The sequence below is a fragment of the Rhamphochromis longiceps genome, linkage group LG9 (genome assembly GCF_057381845.1).
Source record: "Rhamphochromis longiceps isolate RC_006_pf linkage group LG9, R_longiceps_female_GT1.1, whole genome shotgun sequence".
NCBI classification, from domain to species: Eukaryota; Metazoa; Chordata; class Actinopteri; order Cichliformes; family Cichlidae; genus Rhamphochromis; species Rhamphochromis longiceps.
In genome coordinates, this window is record NC_140565.1 from 25,508,264 (window position 1) to 25,525,623 (window position 17,360).

Here is a 17,360-nt window from a genome sequence, read left to right on the forward strand (position 1 = left end):
ATGCCGTGATCATGAAATAAAATAACAAACATTATTGACTCTGTTTCTGAATCATCCTGGGAAAGTGGTAATGGATTGCATGCTGTTTTCTTATTACTAGCAGCATGTTAATCAAAACTGCAGCATTATTTAAGTGCATACTCACAGCTGGTAGCATATTGACACTAACTAAACAAGTCCAACATCCAGTCGCAGTCATGTCCTGCTCTCCTCAGAAAAAATTATCTGTTTTACATACAACTTTCTTTGTTTTTCAAAAGTTGTATCTGTTTGATTTAATTGTGATAAATTATGTTTTTTTTATTCTTCTTGTAACAACCTCTGTTCTAATACAAGCTATAAAAAGTTGAGTATTTCTTTCCTTCGCAGCCTTTGGACTTTGAAGTTAAGAGACGTTTCGACATGACCGCTGAGGCGGTCAATGACCACGTGGACACTCGTTTTCTGAGTTTGGACGACTTCACTGATAGGACGACAGTGAAAGTCATTGTGAAAGATGAGGATGAGCCACCTGTTTTCCTCTCGCCAGTCTACGAGTGGAAACTTCCTGAAAATGCAGCTGTGGGAACTGTGGTTGGCAGCGTTAGTGCTAGAGACACTGACACTGTCAACAATCCCATCAGGTAATGTGAACTGTCTAAACCAGGAAGAATGGCATATGCCATCCGACTACCAGTACGATAATGATAAGGTAGATACCCAAGCTGGCATGGGCTGAGCATCTTTAGACAGCTTCCTCCACAGGGTGAAAAATCATTTCATTTCAAATAGTGTTACCGGTTCGGTGCATCCATTTTTACCCTTGATCTCTGGATACCCTGTACATGGTCATATTTATCTCATATTACTTTAGTAGGAAATGAGCCCTGCTGAATAAATCATGACAGTTTTTTTTTTTTAACCTCACAGGCTTTTCTATCTATTGCCGTGGTATTATCACAAAGCAACGTTGCTAGGACGTGGGAATGTAATAAAGCACCATACGAGGTGGCATATGGAATTGAGATTTGCAGTCATTTGCAAGTGGGGCACGTTGCAAAGGAGACAGCCGCACTACTGGTGCCTGTAGTCCATCTCAGCAGAGCTTAAGAATGGCAGGTGCTGCATATCATCTTCAGCCTAGCGTCTATTACTGTCCCTTTGGTGACAGTGTCTCATTGATTAATAAATTCAGGCTGACATTTTAGTGGTTTCCGCAGTTCTAGTAAATATGATTAAAGTTGCTGTGGTCAAATTCCCCATGCTGTTATCAGCAAAGTAGCTCACAGAAAGATTGCATTACTCTGATATCCTAATTTACCAGGTTGTTCTAATCACTTTTTATTAAGAGTCCAATGATGATGAGAAAGTGGTATACAATAAAAATGGCCTGGTTTGCTTGTGATAGTTACATTCATGCTGCCTGACGATTATTTTGACAAAAAATTGTAGATCAACTTGTCACCCATTACCAGCAAACATGCCACAAAACATAATATCATGCAAGGCAGCTATTATTTAATTGCCATAAAAGCTTGTCTCTTTTTCCATGGTTACAAATTTCCATGTCTACCTGCTTTTACCTTCTATTTATACACTTATGTCAAAACAGAAAATGTCTTTGGTCAGATTAAAAATAATATTCATTTTAAATAACTGTGAAAATACAATGCCATCTGCATGAGGTGCTTTGTTTTCACAGTGTTGTTGTCGCTGTGTCAGACTAGCTCGTGTGTGTACTTGCTTTGTTGGATATCTGTCAACAGATTAAAAAATTGAGCAGTTTGCCTAATTAATCTCCCTGTGGTATCGCAATGTTTTGTTTGCCCAGAAAACAACCTTTCCTTCTAAATGGTATGTCTCCATGATTTTTCTTCCAGATACTCTGTTGACAAAAGGAGCGATACCACAAAAGCTTTTAAAATAGACCCAAACAATGGAACGATAACTGTCGCTAAGTCTTTGGACAGAGAGACTGCAGCCTGGCACAATGTGACAGTTGAAGCTAAGGAAACAAGTAAGGAGAGTTTCATGTTTTTTATAAGAGCGTATGGTAATGTTAATGGTTGACTTATGGCACAATTATTCCCAAACGTGTGCAAAATATGTTCCAGCAATTTGCTGATGAGAAATCTACTATAGCAGAGATTCACAAACAGGGTTTTCAAACACTGGACAGTGGATTGTTGTTTAAAATATGGAATTAAAAGCAACAAATAAATAGCTTGACTTTTAATTCCATTGACTTTAAAAATGTGTCCTTATTCATTTACTCAGTCATTCGTTTTCTGCTACCATGTACTAATCGCCAGCAGGTCATGTGATGGACAGAGGTTTCTTGTTAAATCACAACCCAACAGTATCTTAGCTTCTCCTTCACCCACTCACTCATCGACTCTCCGTCACTCCTTAGACACCAGAGTGTCAGGACTGAGAGATATATTCATGGAGTGTGTTATTCCACTTCTTCATGGAGTGTGTCATTTAGCCTCAGTCACACAGGCCTAGAGACTGTCATCTGGCAGCAAACCAGTTGGGTAAGGACAAATGTGTATTCCCTGACCAGTTGTGAGTGGTTGCTGGAGGTCGCTGTAAAATCATTTGGTAAAGTCCTATTCATACAGGCTTAGAGACGAGTCCGTCACCATCTGCTGACCACTACTGCCTGAAGAAAAGTATGTATTCTGCAACTGGTTGACAACAGGTTGCTGTCGTGAAACTGGTCGCAAAGAGGTATACAGTGGTGTGCTGAAAACCTCCTTTTGAGGGCTTTGGTAGATAGCGGATTGCCACGGTGACCTGTAGTTAAACTACTCACCAAGTGGTCGTGAAACCAAGAAATGAGTGATGCAAATTGGAAGTGAAGACTGTTAGCCTGAAAAAGTACATTTTGAAATGTGTTGATTGCAGTGGTGATGCCACAACATTAACTTTAAAAGTAAATGTTCTGCATTTTCATTTTGCTTCACACTTTTTCAAGCTTCACTACAGCAAAGTAAATGACATGCAAGTTATGCACAACAACGGCAATATGCTGGCAACCAAAGCAATCAAAATTATTTTTAGGCGCCGCAACCTGTTTGTAACTGATTTTATCCAGCTGGTCTTGTGTTAAAATTCTATCTTCATGCTGTCTTCGTGGTAAAAGATAATGTCATATTTTTGTCATTCTTTTGCAGAAAAGAAAAAAAGAAAGAAAAACAATTACATCTCCACTCTCAAAAGTCTACAACTTTTGAAGAGTAGAGATATTACAAGCTTGCAGGAAAAAGTCAAATTTGATATATTTTCGTTTCTACCTACTAGTCGTTCAGTTTCCATCTCACAGACCAGTGGGTGCACCTCAGAAAAAAATGTTGGGAACAGCTAGTGTAGACTGGAGCCTTAAATTTCCATAATGGGTATAACTGTTTACTGTTGAATCGTTTATTTTGTTTTGGTGAAAGCAGTGTGATGCTGGTTCCCGTTTTTTCCCCCACATTCCTAAAGCTAGAAGACAGAAACATTTCTCAGTCTTAAGTGTTATTTTGACAGAGCTTTTACAAAGCATTTATGATACATGGACCCAGTGGACTCCAGCAAATGTCTATCTTCACTACTGCAGCGCAGAACCATTTATCCTCCTCTGTGGTGGTGTTCATCAAAGTACTGGACATAAACGACAATGTGCCAAGGCTTGCAAGAGATTACCAGCCATATATCTGTGAGGGGACGCAGGCAGGAGAAGTATGTATATTATGATGCACTGATGTTCACGATTTACTACACTGCAGAGTGGAAAGCTGAATATACATGAATGTGAACTGTAAAAGTTGTCATATTGTGTCCTATAGTATTTCTATCTATCTATTGATCTTCTTTACATTTTGGTTCCAAAGAGCCAGACTTGAAAATGGGAAATAGCTGTATTGACACAACACAGACTGAACTTTCTGAGGCAAGCTTTCTTGTTATTTTTTTTAAGTAGTATTGGGAAAGGTTTTCTATAGATAGTTTTTCTTGACTTGCCACTTTTATGCCGTCCGATTATCCAGATAACTCAACATTTTTGGTGCAAAACATACTATGTATGTCAACCTGTGTTATCTTTGGCATTTTTCCTAGATTCATTAAAGAAATGAGAGCTACATTGGTTCATCCCTTCAATATTGTGGTTTGTTGATGTTTGAATGATTCATAGGTAAATGTTAAGACTGTTAAAACTGGATTGAAATTAGGGTCTACCTTAAAATATAAAGCACCTTGATGCAACTGTTGTTGTGATTTGGCGCTGTATAAATTAAAATTGAATTGTAAATAAGTGAAAAAGCAGCCAGTGTCCAAAGACAATTACTGAAAGAAGGCCTTGTGAACTATTGCTAAAGCCAACTTCCATAATTGACAAATAAGTGTGGCTCCTTGGAAGCAAAATACAAAGAACGGAACTGTGATTCTCAACTTTTGCATAATACTGTGAGATATATATATATATATATATATATATTAGTGTGTGTGTGTGTGTGCGTGTGTGTGCTCAACAAATTTATTAGGTCACCACACCATGTAAGTTGAGAACTAGAATTAATTCAACTTGGGTAAAGAATTGTTATACTAATTGCATTCCTTATACATCTTTTTCCTATAATGCTGTAATGTAGTTCTGAAGCTATACATTCCAAATCAGAATAAAGATACGGTGGCCCTGAGAGGCCAAATGGACTGCAACTTAAGAAAACACCAGTTTTATCATGATTCATATAATACTGATGATGGATTTTTAGGCTAATAGTTAGGCTAACACACTTACCTCTCATCTTTTCTTTCCTCACAAAACTGATAGATCCTCCACTTCTTTTAAGTGTCTCCCAGCGCAATTCTTAGCATATTTTGGTTCCTGCAACTGGTCCGTCGGGTTATTGTCTCCCCAGAAACACTTGCTTGTGCTTTTGGAAATCTATTTTTTCCTATTTCTGTTGTCGTGTTTCCTAATTCTGTTGTGTTTTGTGTGCTTTTGCAGCTTTTTTCTTATTGCTGGTGTTTTCTTAAGTTGCAGTCTGTTTGGCCTCTCAGGGCCACCGTATAAAGAGGATGTTCCTAAAGGAGGCTTTCCTAAAATGGCACGATGATACAGATTATCTAATGAGGTTCATTTATGCCACAGCTGCCGAAAATTACCAGGACTGGCAATTACCAAAATGATTTTTTTTGTTTCCACCAGTACGGGCAAGCTCTTTAATCAAATTGATAATTTTAATGCTAATTATTTAATAAATATTAAAAAATTCATTATTTTTGTTATGCACGTATTTTCACATTTACTGTTTTCCAAAATAAAGCAGATAAAAATAGCAAACCACAATATTTTTGATAAAGTTGCCAAATTACAGTTATTTAATTGCATTCCTGAGCAGAAATTTGTTACAATGGTTGAATGTTATGCTTCATTAATTTCAGTGCAGTAGCTCAAATTTGGGTATAAATATATGAAGTCAGGTTTTTTTGGTAACTTTTTTTTTCACGTATTAATAACAATGAAATTTTTTGACAGATTTATAAAATGCCCATGTTTTCTTTTTTCCATGATAGGTGGTCTGATAAATTTGTTAAGCACTCTACATCTGTATGTATATATGAACAGATGGATACAATTCCTCCTTACTTACTTTCATCACTTCTTGCAGCTTTGTTTTTTCTGTATTTTCTGTTTTTATTCTCTCAGCTCATTCAGCTGCTCAGCGCTGTTGATCCAGACGACCCTGTCGAAGGACATCATTTCTACTTTTCTATGGTCCCCGAGAAGCGCATTAATCCAAACTTCACAATCAGAGATAATCAAGGTTATAGTCAAATCAATAATATACAAATGCATACAAATGTGTCTGCTTTAGAATTACTAGATACCATGCTCATTCAGTAACTATTGAGTTACATCAAACAGGCTCTTAGAGTAGCATAACGACTCACAACAAGGGAATCATTTAGAGCGTCTGTGTTGTTTCATACTCACAAAGTTGGCCAGTTAGCTTCTAAAGCGCAGTTATTACTCTGTATTATTGAATTCATTCAATCCATGCCAGAATGTTACTATGAGGTAATGCCATTATTCATTTTGGAAAGACGACGACTAATTGTGAGTTTTAGAAGCTTGAGAAAGAATCAGAGTCACTGCTGCACCTGTTTCTCACAATTTTCTAAGCTTCTCTGTGGAGGCTAAAGCTTTATATTTTCTGTATAGACATATATGTGAGTGAGAGTGTTGCTTATAGTCCCACTTAGCTCTTTTTCAGAAAACAGGCATATTTTCCCCAAATTCACCTCAAAACATGTGCAGTGAATGATTAAAAGAAAGTCTAGAAACTAGAAAAATAATAATACAGAGATTAATGTGATGTCAGTCTAACAATGTAATCGGTCACAGTGTGACTTGTTTTCCCTCCAAGTGCAACGAACCAGCTGCTGACTGACTCAGGGCTATTGCAGTGAGACCCTCAGCATAAACTAAATCTGTATAATTATACTTCTTGCTCCAAAAAATGTCATCCTGCAAATCACTGACATTTTCCATCAGATGCTTTAGGCTGTGGAGCAAAAATGAACTCGAAACCAGAAGAAGCCACGGTATCCCATATGGTTCCTGCCAGAAAAGCAATGAACAACAGCTAAGTCATAACCTGCAATGATTTTAGGCTAAGGACAAAATAACAGCGATATTTTTTTGATTAAAGAAAAAATAAATAAATGCATCCTGGAATATTCTGGGAGGAAAATCCTTCTGTAGGTTCTACTTTTTGTGTGGATGACTGCCTTTTGAGTGAGCAAATTGAGGTGTTTGGCTTAGAGTGCACTCAACCCTTTTTTAGGGTTTATAATGAAAATGGGCAGCAAATTGAAGAGACATCATTGTTAAAGTACAGAGCATGTTTGAATGTGTTGAGTAAGTTAGAATGAAATATATGCAGGTGCAGCGTATGGGTGGTTAGCCACTCAAGCACAGCAGTCCAGTCAGCAACCAGGAAATGAATAATGAATCAAGAAACAAGTTTAATAAAACACATTTCCATATGCCACAAGGCTTATTTGACTCCAAAGAAGTTTTTTGTTCAGTGCCTTCATGAAGTCTTACAGGCACACTCAGAAGTTAAATTCATTTTCCAAATTTACTTTTATACATTGACCAGAAATTGATTTGACAAGGCGCAGGGCTTTTTAGAGAGCCTGGTTTTTATTTTAAATTGCATTAAGTTTGTCACTTCACAGGTTTTTCTCCTTGTATTGTCTAGACACATCAGCATTCACATTGGGATTTCTCATGTTTTTTTAAAGAATGCTGAAAAGGGCATCTCTAACATTTGGCATACCTTTTAGACAACACAGCTGGAATCGTGGCACGCCGGAGTACTTTCACCCGTAAGGATCGAACCCAGTACCTTTTGCCTGTGGTGGTGGCAGACAGTGGCTCTCCAGCCCTCTCCGGTACTAGCACTCTGACCATTAGTGTGTGCAGCTGTCAGCCTGCAGGTCATTGTCCCACAGGAGGGGTGGAAGCCCTTGCTCTCTCCATGGGGGTGAGCCTACAAACCTTGTTAGGGATTCTGTTCTGCCTGGTCACACTCACAGGTAAGCAAGCATAATGTTGTCACATTGCATATCCTGTTTAAGTTTTGAATAGTGGATATTTCAAATGATCAAACAAATTTTGTAGTACTAGAAAAAGATAACCCGAGCAAACTCCAAATCCAGTTTTAAAGTGATAATTTAATTTGTTTAGAAAATCCTATCCAAACCTGAAAAAGTAATTGCCTCCTTGTTAAATCATGAAGTAACTAGGATTAACCATATTTTTGGAAAGCAGAGCACAATGTCAGTAGCCGCAACCACAGCTGATTGCTGTCAGATCTGTTGAATCAAGAAATCCCTTAAACAGAACCTGTTGAAAAAGTAAAGTAGCCTAAATGTTGCAAAAAAGCAACACATCATGCCATGATCAAATTAAACCACTGAGAAACAAATTCATTGACATCTACCAGTCTGGAAAGGTTTACAATGACATTTCAAAGACTATGGAACTCTTAACTATAATGAGAGCCATTATCCAAATAATAGAGAAATCTTGGCACAGCGTTTAACCTTCCCATGAGTGGCTGGCCTACCAAAATTACACCAAGAGTGCATGAACATCCAGGAGGTCAGAAAAGAATCCAGAAAAACATCTAAAGAATTGAAGGCCTCACTTGTCTCAGTTAGGTAAGTGTTCATGATTCAACAACAACAAAAAAGCTGAATAATAATGGTATCATGTGAGAGTTCTAAGGTAAAAGCCAATACTGACCAAAAAGAACACAAAGTCTCCTCTTATATTTGCCAAAAAAAACCATCTTGATGATGGGCGACCGTGGCTCAGGGGGTTGGGAAGCATATCTGTAACCGGAAGGTCGCCGGTTCGATCCCTGGGCTCTCTGTCCTGGTCGTTGTGTCCTTGGGCAAGACACTTTACCCTACTTGCCTACTGGTGCTGGCCAGAGGGGCCGATGGCGCGAAATGGCAGCCTCGCTTCTGTCAGTCTGCCCCAGGGCAGCTGTGGCTACAACCGTAGCTTGCCTCCACCAGTGTATGAATGCGAGAGTGAATGAATAGTGGCATTGTAAAGCGCTTTGGGTGCCTTGAAAAGCGCTATATAAATCCAATCTATTATTATTATCCCCAAGACTTTTGGAAAAATATTCTGTGGACTGACGAGACAAAAGTTGAAATTTTGGGACATTTCCACGACTTGGACAACTTGCTATAATTGGTGGAACAATGAATTCTGCTCTGTACCAGAAAATCTTCCAGGATAATGCCATCAGTTTCTGCCCTGAAGCTCCAGCACCCTCGGGTTATGCAGCAGGACAATGATCCAATACATACCTCCACATCTATCTCTGAGTGGCTTAAAAAACACAAAAACACAAAATGAAGGTTTTGGAGTGGTCTAGTTAAAGACCAGAATTAAAACTGATTTGAGATTTTTTTGGCATGGCATTAAACATGGTGTTAATTTCCTAAAATGTACCAATGTGGACCAAAATTCCTGTGCAGCAATGTGAAAGACTCATTCCCAGTTATCACGAATCTTTTTTGACACAGGGTCAAGTAGGTTTGGATACTACTAATAAAAAAAAAATGTCTCATGTTCATTAACAATTTTGTATTTATGTGGGTTATTTTTGTCTAATGTTAAAATTTGTTTAATTAATGGAGACATAAGTATTTCAAATATGCAAAGAAAAAAGGAAAAAAGTAAGGTACTTTTTACAACACTGTTGCCTAACTGTAGCTCCTTTTTGTCTGGGTTTTGGAGAAAGTGTAGAAGCATTTTAAAGTATTTCCAATTATAATTTCCACTTTTAAGCAAGACGTCAGTTTTGATACGACGTCACGACAAAGTCTGACTGGAATAAAAGATGTCGAATCAAACAAGAATATTCAATAAAAAAAAAAACTGCTTTAATAAAAAAATACACTGGAAGAGTTAATTAGTAAAATTTGTAAAGTACATTCAGAGAGGATTTCACTGGTAATTGCTCTTTCATTCAATATTACTTATGGAAAAGGAAACCAGTAAATCAAACTCCCGAGATGTTGGAGTTTTATAACGTCAGCTTCACTGAAACTGTCGTTAAAATAAGTCACTGTTTTCCAGCAGGTCTGTTGAGCTAAAGCAGTTCCAGCTCACACCACTTTGGCAAGTATGCGAATGTGTGTTAAATAGCAAGATTTTTCATTAACAAATTTGCACTTTCATTTGAATCTGCCTTTTAAGACTCACCAGCGTGCCTTTAACACACACTTTTAAAATGCTGAAAGCTTGCAGAGCAATGATGTCAGGTAATGTGCGTATTGGTTGCAATACATCAGTAGCAATGCCATCCTGGGACACTGATGGGTTTGCATAGTGAAGAGCTTTATTATGACCTCGGCTGCTTTGTGTCCTCCCTGTGCCCATCACATGAAAGATTAATGACAAAACCTGCTATGCTAACATTCTGTTGGATGAGAACAATAGCTGATGAAAACCCGGCAGAAACAAAATAACAAGAGTTTTAGTATTCTGTGCCACATGGAGCAAATAAAGGAACACTTTCTTTGTATGTGAGCTGAAGTAAAATAAACAACCAAACAAACAAAAAAAAACTAAAAAGAATGTATTGCCTAATTTGCCATCATTTCGATTTCTTGCATCCACAAAAACAAATCTGGCAGCTATTACTTTTCGGTGTGCTTGTGCGCAGCATGCATGCTCCATCGGGCACTGTAGATTTTTTTTTTTTTCACAACAAAGCTCATGCCCTGGTGTTTAACTGTAATGATCTCCTGCTGTGTTGTGTCTGCAGTGCTGTCAGTCGTAATGGTGATGGTGAGGAGACACAGGAGAAAACAGCAGGAGGGATGTGAGGTGGAGGTGAAGGAGCTGGAGCTGCCTGAGACTGTGTCGCAGAAGGTGTTTTATTATGGAGAATCGGGAGTTGGAGGAGTGGAGCTGGACTTCTGCCAACCTACTGTCCCAATGCGTCCCCGCCCCAGGAGAAGGGAGAGGAGGATGCGAAGGGAAGACGTCAGGGCCAGCATACGAATGTCCCTCCGAGAGTCGCACCTCATTGGCCCGGAGGACGAGGTCTTCAGGCAGTTTATTCTGGACAGGCTGGCAGAAGCTGATCAAGATCCTTATGCTCCTCCTTTCGACTACCTTCAAACTTATGCATATGAAGGGTCGGGGTCTCCCACAGGATCTCTGAGCTCACTGGACTCTTCTACTTTGGAGTCCGACCAGTCTGTTTGTAATCCCAGACCCTCTTTAGCAAGACTCACACCATGGTACGGTGCAAGAGAGGAAGACACACTCTTTTAATCTGATTTATTAAACAAGCGCTCCTGTTCCTGAGTGGATGTCCAAGAAGCACTCATGAAGAACATGCAGTCCAAATCCATGTTAGATTACTGGTGAGTCTAAATTGGCCTTATGTGTGAATGTGAGAGTGAATGTGATCTGTCTCTCTTCAGCAATAGAATGCCGACCTGTCCAGGGAGTGCCCCGCCTCCTGCTCTATGATGGATGTGTTAAGAGTTGACTCGAACAAAAAGTTTGACATTTTGTGAAGTAAATTTTCCGACTGAGAAACTGTATTTATCAAAGTGTCAGTCTCCCGCATTCCTTTGGTGATAAGATCAAGCCTTATATAAAAACAGATACTGGCGGTTTGATACATTTTGTTTATTTTGTTTATCACTGCTCAATAACATGAATAACTTAAACTTCATGATATGATTTTTTTTCTATTATAATGGAGTTTGAGAGCATAATTAATCACTAGACGTTGGCTATGTTAAATGTGTCAGTGATTTAAATGACCAGGGCATGAAAGACTGACCTGCCATGTTGCACAATATCATCAATCTTGTTGTCTTATTCAGCTGATCAGCGGTCAGGATGCAGTGACCAAGACTGGAGCTTGCATCTTCTTTCTCCTCAAAACCAGTGATGAACTATTTCTTCTTAAAGCTTACATTTTTGTTTTTATTGGCGATGTGGGGGGAACAGAGGACGTCATATTTTTGTTTATCCCGTGAAGCTGTTATAGTTATATTTTTTGGAAGCAGTCACCTTCTGATCAGGCAGTATCAGGGCATCCAAGTTGTAGTCAGTCAATATTTACTTATAGGCGTGTTTTGTCCTCCACCAAGAATGGACAAAAATAATATAACATGGCTCTTTGGCTTCTTAACTTGGTGACTGTGTTCAGCTGTGAGGTGTTTATCTGTTGTTGCATTAAGTAGGGAGGGCTCAGTGGCTTTATTACCTTTTTTTGCTGGAAACTGCTCTCTGTTGCAGCAGGAAAATAGGCTGTTTATAACAGTGTTCGTACGCTGGAAAACCAAAATAATGAGTTTAAATAGGCTAAAGTGCTCTTTAAGCTGAAGAAAATGCTATGCAGTGTTGGTCAAGTTACTTGAAAAAAGCAATCAGTAACTAATTACTGATTACTTCCCCAAAAAAGTAATCCCGTTACTTTACTGATTACTTATTTTCAAAAGTAATTAATTACTTAGTTACTTAGTTACTTTTTAAAAACACGATTTACAACCTGAATAGGTAATAAAGCGATAGATCTTTCAGCCCAATTCTACTTTTTCTACATAATCCATCATACAAAATGTAATCAAATGGAAAAGTCTCTTTTTTTAACTTGTTTTATCAGTTTTAATCTTTTAACTTTATGCGTCAAGCAAACATTAAATTATATGCAACATTCTCTGACTTGAATAAATTTGTTTAACATTTAAACCTATTTTCTACACATTCCAGCACATAAAATAAAATATTTTTTGTGTTTACACTCACTCTTTCAAATAGATGCAAGTAAAACACAGCAGAAAATAAATAAAGTCAAAGACTCAGCGGTCCTGTTGCTCTATTTTCACCTGTAAAGCAGGACTGCGGTAGGCGGAGGTTTACCCTGGTGCAGGTGTGCCGCGGTCAGTTGAAGAATCCTCGAGTTTCTCTGTGAGTTTCCCATTACGTCGTTGCGCACTCGGTGCTTGCTCGGAAGTTTAGGGGTTTTTTTCGCTGTAAAAAGAAGTTTTCTTCCCACGCACAATGGACGCTAATGTTTTTGTCACTTTTTATGGAATCAAACTCAAAGTAAGGTCAGTACTTCCACGCTTTAAACGCTGCACGCTCATACTCTCTCCCACAATCGATATGTGATCCATTGTTGATCTGCACACAGCTGTTGTCACTAACAGCGCACTCGCTTACGTCACTGTCGTGAGACATTCTCGCAAAAAATCACGGTTTTAGTAACGCAGTAAAGGGAAAGTAACGGTAATCGAATTACCGTTTTTGCAATAGTAATCCCTTACTTTACTCGTTACTTGAAAAAAGTAATCAGATTACAGTAACGCGTTACAAGTAACGTGTTACTGCCCATCTCTGATGCTATGTGACTTACATGGCATAGATTCATTCCTATAAGCAGTCCTGTGACATGTGCGCACTTACTACTCATTAAACAAACAAAAAAAGGTAACTAAGACAGTTTTGTTGGTTGGGTTGAATATTACAAAATCATCTCATTTGTGAAAAAATTATATGCTTGTTATGCAGGGCCATGTTACCTGAAGTATTTTTTAATATTGAATGTTATTTATTTTATTCTGCTGTTATCAAGTTGTTCTTTTATGGTTTATTTCTATTCAGAATTTAATTCAACAAAGAAAACTTTCATACATTTTATATTCATTACATATGAAGTGAAATATTAAATTTTTTTTGCTTGTTTGAACTTTCATGATTATGGCTCATGAGAAATGCAATATCACAAATTACTAGAAATTCCATTTCAGTAAATTACTATTCAAACATGGGCGAGACTCCAGACTTGACAGCTGTCCAGGACACGATCATGGACACCTTCAACGAGGAGGGTAGTCTGCAGAACGTCTCTGCTGAAAAAGCTGTCTGTTTTCATGGTGCTGAGTCGAAAAGGAATATGATGGAAAGTTTACTAGAAAGAAAAAGTGTGGCAGGAAATGGTGCACAAGCAAAAGAGAAAGACCACAGGCAGTGTTGGGAAGGTTACTTTTAAAACGTATTCCACTACAGATTACAGAATACATGCCCCAAAATGTAGTTTCTAATCTCTTCCGTTAAATGTACTCAATGTGATCTGAATACTTTGGATTACTTAATATATTGTAAAGTTTTTAAAACTACATGAATGCAGCAATCACATCCTGTAAATTCTTGCTTGTTTTTCTCTACCAAGTGGATGTTTGTGACAAAGTGGATGAGCAGTTGTAATGCTCTCCACTTGTCCCAGATGTGTTGACCTTTTTTTTTTTTGCACATCATGCACATTATTCTGTCTCGGTATTTCTTTGCTATGATTTGCTATTTTTCAAAGTAACATTGCTGCAATAACTATCCCGGGTTTGTTTGTGTAAGCATTCTGTTTCCGGCAAAACAAACATTCTGCAAATTAAGGCAAATACTCATTTACATGTTTCTTTATATTTTATTATGTTACAGATTAAATAATTTGTTCATACTTTGTTCTTTCTTTTCAGTCTTCATATAGGTCAGGTGTGAGGAAAGGCCCGCCTAGCATTTCCTCATTTTAAAGTGCAACCTGCTGATGTCACACTGATGTCACATCAGCAGGTTGAACCGAGTGGAGGGATTTCTTTAACCATAGAAATGCTCCCTTTTGTTTGTTTTATTCGTATAGAGCCGTTTAGTTGTGTAAATGTGCTAATCAGAAGTGAGAGGATATTTTTAGTCAACTATGTAGAGTTTTAGATCACTCAGCTCAAGTGAGTGGTACTGGCTGGGCTAATTGAAGGGAAACTGATGGCCCTATATATAGTGAGTCTCTGCCAGACTCAGATGAGAAAGGAGAGGTGAGCTGTGTTATCAAATCTATGTACTTTTGAGTTTTTTTTATTTAAGTTACTTTGGCGGAAGTTTTGTTAAGTTTCACGTATAGAGTCCACTGTAAATAAATTGCTCACCTCTGGAATCCCAAAATGTCTGCTGAGTCTGCTTCCCTACCACCTTCTTGCCCAAATCTCTCTGAATGGACAATATATTTATTGTAGGGGAGCAAAGACTTATGTTAACATCAGATGTTAACAAAAGATAAGATGTTAGCTTGGTGGCGAGTAGCCTTCAGTAATAGTAATAAAGCACACAGCAATAGTACATCGAAGATACTGAAGTGACAGGTAGCTACCACAACAACTCATATTTTGCATTTTAAATGCGTAATGCCGGTAAATATATTCCATTACTCACCAGCACTGTCCACAGCCTTAAGAGAATTTGTTGATTCAAGAGCTTGGGAAGATTTCACAAGGGGTGGACTGGAGCTGATGTCAATGTGTCGAGACTCGTCTTCAAGAATGGGGCATTGCATTAATAGGTGTAATAGATGTTGCATTCCTAATATAAAGTCATTCCTGACCAAAGAGAATGTCAGAAGCAGCTTATCTAACATGTAAGCAAATGTGTAATTCATATAGATGTGTGTATGCCAGCATATTTTTCTGTTTCCTTTTTTTTCTGCCCCTCATTCTCACATAAATTATAGTTCACAGTATGCTAAGAGTATCCAATAAATATCAGGTCTTTAACATGTGTTCAAGTGTTTAACATCCGTGTTCAGCCCATCAGCATATAGGTGACTGGCAGTCAGATGTCTAGCAAAGTTTGTACGATATAAACAAAGTGAAAGTTTGAAGACACACAACAGCTTGGGCAACGTGGAAAAAATGCATGACATCTACAGTGTCTGGCTCCACTTTTTCCTCTGTAGTCATTTGATAAACAATACACGCTCTTGTTTAGTTGTGTGGGTGGCTGCCGTGGGGTGACTTGAGGTAGTTGTCTAGCAGTCCATCCCAGCCCCCTTTACCTTCTCATCCACTAATTGGGCAGTTTGCTGTCTGCAATGGACACGTTTTGGGCCAAAGAGAATATAGTTCCAAGTGAAGAAAATTTCACATACAATCCTATTTGGATGGTAGCTGGAAAACTGGAGGTAAGAGACAATAAGAGCAAAACAGCTAATTGCTTGAGTCTATTCAGTGTTTCCTTTCCTGCAGTGGTTACTTGTGTGAGTAGGTGCGGTACTCAGCAGGACAATTTCCAGACATCACTGCAACTCAAAGAGAGCTTCAAATAGCTTCCACTGTTGGAAACAATCTATCCAGCCAATGCTTTTTAGACTAAATCATTATCTCACAATGGCTTCTAAAGACACAGGTGTTCACAAAAAAAAGCCTTTTTAAAGTCTTTTCAAACTAATTGCTACCGTCCAACGTGTAGGGTATTGGGTTTGCCCATAAAGGCTCTTTTATAATTTCCTTTTCAATAGTACCTTAATGTCAAAAGTCATTCAGCTCCTGGTGTCATTTAACCTTCTGAATTTCTGCCATTATCCATGGTGAATATCACGGGTAATTTAACCTAACAGCCCTTTTCTTTGTGTAATTATACCCATTACAGCAACGTGAAGGATTTCACTCCGTCAACTGTCTCTGTCCTCTGCTCTCCTGCACAGGTCATAGATTCAGCTCATCTTTTGAAACCAGTGCCAGGCCCATCATACAGTGCCACGATGCCCACTGGTGGGTCTTTGAGGACTCTAAATTGGCAGACAACAAGTTGATTGAAAAGTTATCTGAAAGGATTTTGAGAGACATTAAAACAAAAAAGCATGGCACCTGTATGTCCTAGGCTTTGGCTGAAGAGAGCTCAAATCATTCATGTGTAATTTGGCAATAAGAACATAATTATAAAGTATGAAGCTGAAAATCTAGATGAGATTTTGAGTATCACAATACTATTTTAGTTTGTGTAATATTCAGTGAAGGAAGGCTACTCAAGTCTTAGCTGAACAAACTAACAGACTCATATTGCCACACTGAGAGCAATAGTGCCACCATGGCAAAAATAGCAACAACTTCACTTTGAACTAAAATATTACAGAATTTTAAAAATAATTGTCAAACTTCATAACAAAAATATTCATTCCTGAGCCAAAGGAAACACATAAGGAGTCCAACATATACTGGCATTAAAAGTTTTTTTGGATGCCAGAATTACACTCATTCATTTAGGAGCTTTGGAGTGGATTATCAGTAATATAACACTGTTTTTATTAACACTGGGATGGTGTGTAAAAAAAAAAAAGCCCAACAAATGAACAAAAACTTACAGGAACCACTCTGTACGGTTTAGTTTGACATTGTCTCGCTGAAATAAACAAAGCCTTCCCTGAGAAACACATTGACTGGATGCCACCATATGTTGCTCCATAACCTGTATATTCCATTTATCATTAATAGGGTCCTTCATAAATGTTACCAATGCCATGTTCACTCTACAAGTCACAGCTGCTGACTTTTGAACTGTGTGCTGATAAGCTGGATGATCTCTCCTCTCTGTAGCCTGGACTCTGGGGTTCCTGATTGATCTGAGCACAAGATGATTTCCTTTTTCTCTCAAGTGCATCTCATATCATTTCTGGCCCAGCAGAAGTGACAGTATTTCTGGATCTTGATTATTTACATATATATATTTACACTTACACATTTTTCTCTTTGCCTGGTTTCTACTTGCATGTTTTAGTTGGATTTTACAGATTCAGTGACAAACTTTATTTGCCTGCAATTAGATAATGTGCATTTCTGAGGCCATGCAGTGATATTCACTGGAGAATCATGACTGTAAAGTGGAGTCGCCTGAGGGCTGAAAGATCACGGCCCTATTGATTTCCAGCCTTATCCCTCCCTTACTATGATTTCTCCCATTTACATGAACCATAGATGAAATACTAAATTATTTACACTCTGTTTCCATC

The 17,360-nt window shown here is 38.2% G+C and overlaps 1 protein-coding gene across 1 annotated transcript in view; it reads left to right on the forward strand.

Moving 5' to 3' along the window:
• cdh19 (cadherin 19, type 2) overlaps positions 1-15,089 on the forward strand; it is a 35,730-nt gene extending 20,641 nt beyond the window's left edge. The window contains exons 7-12 of the mRNA XM_085419040.1: positions 370-623; positions 1,860-1,996; positions 3,584-3,705; positions 5,678-5,795; positions 7,324-7,575; positions 10,332-15,089. Coding sequence (XP_085275166.1) covers positions 370-623; positions 1,860-1,996; positions 3,584-3,705; positions 5,678-5,795; positions 7,324-7,575; positions 10,332-10,846 — 1,398 coding nt within the window. The 3' untranslated portion in view covers positions 10,847-15,089. The remainder of the gene's footprint in view (positions 1-369; positions 624-1,859; positions 1,997-3,583; positions 3,706-5,677; positions 5,796-7,323; positions 7,576-10,331) is intronic.
• The last annotated feature ends 2,271 nt before the right edge of the window (positions 15,090-17,360 follow it).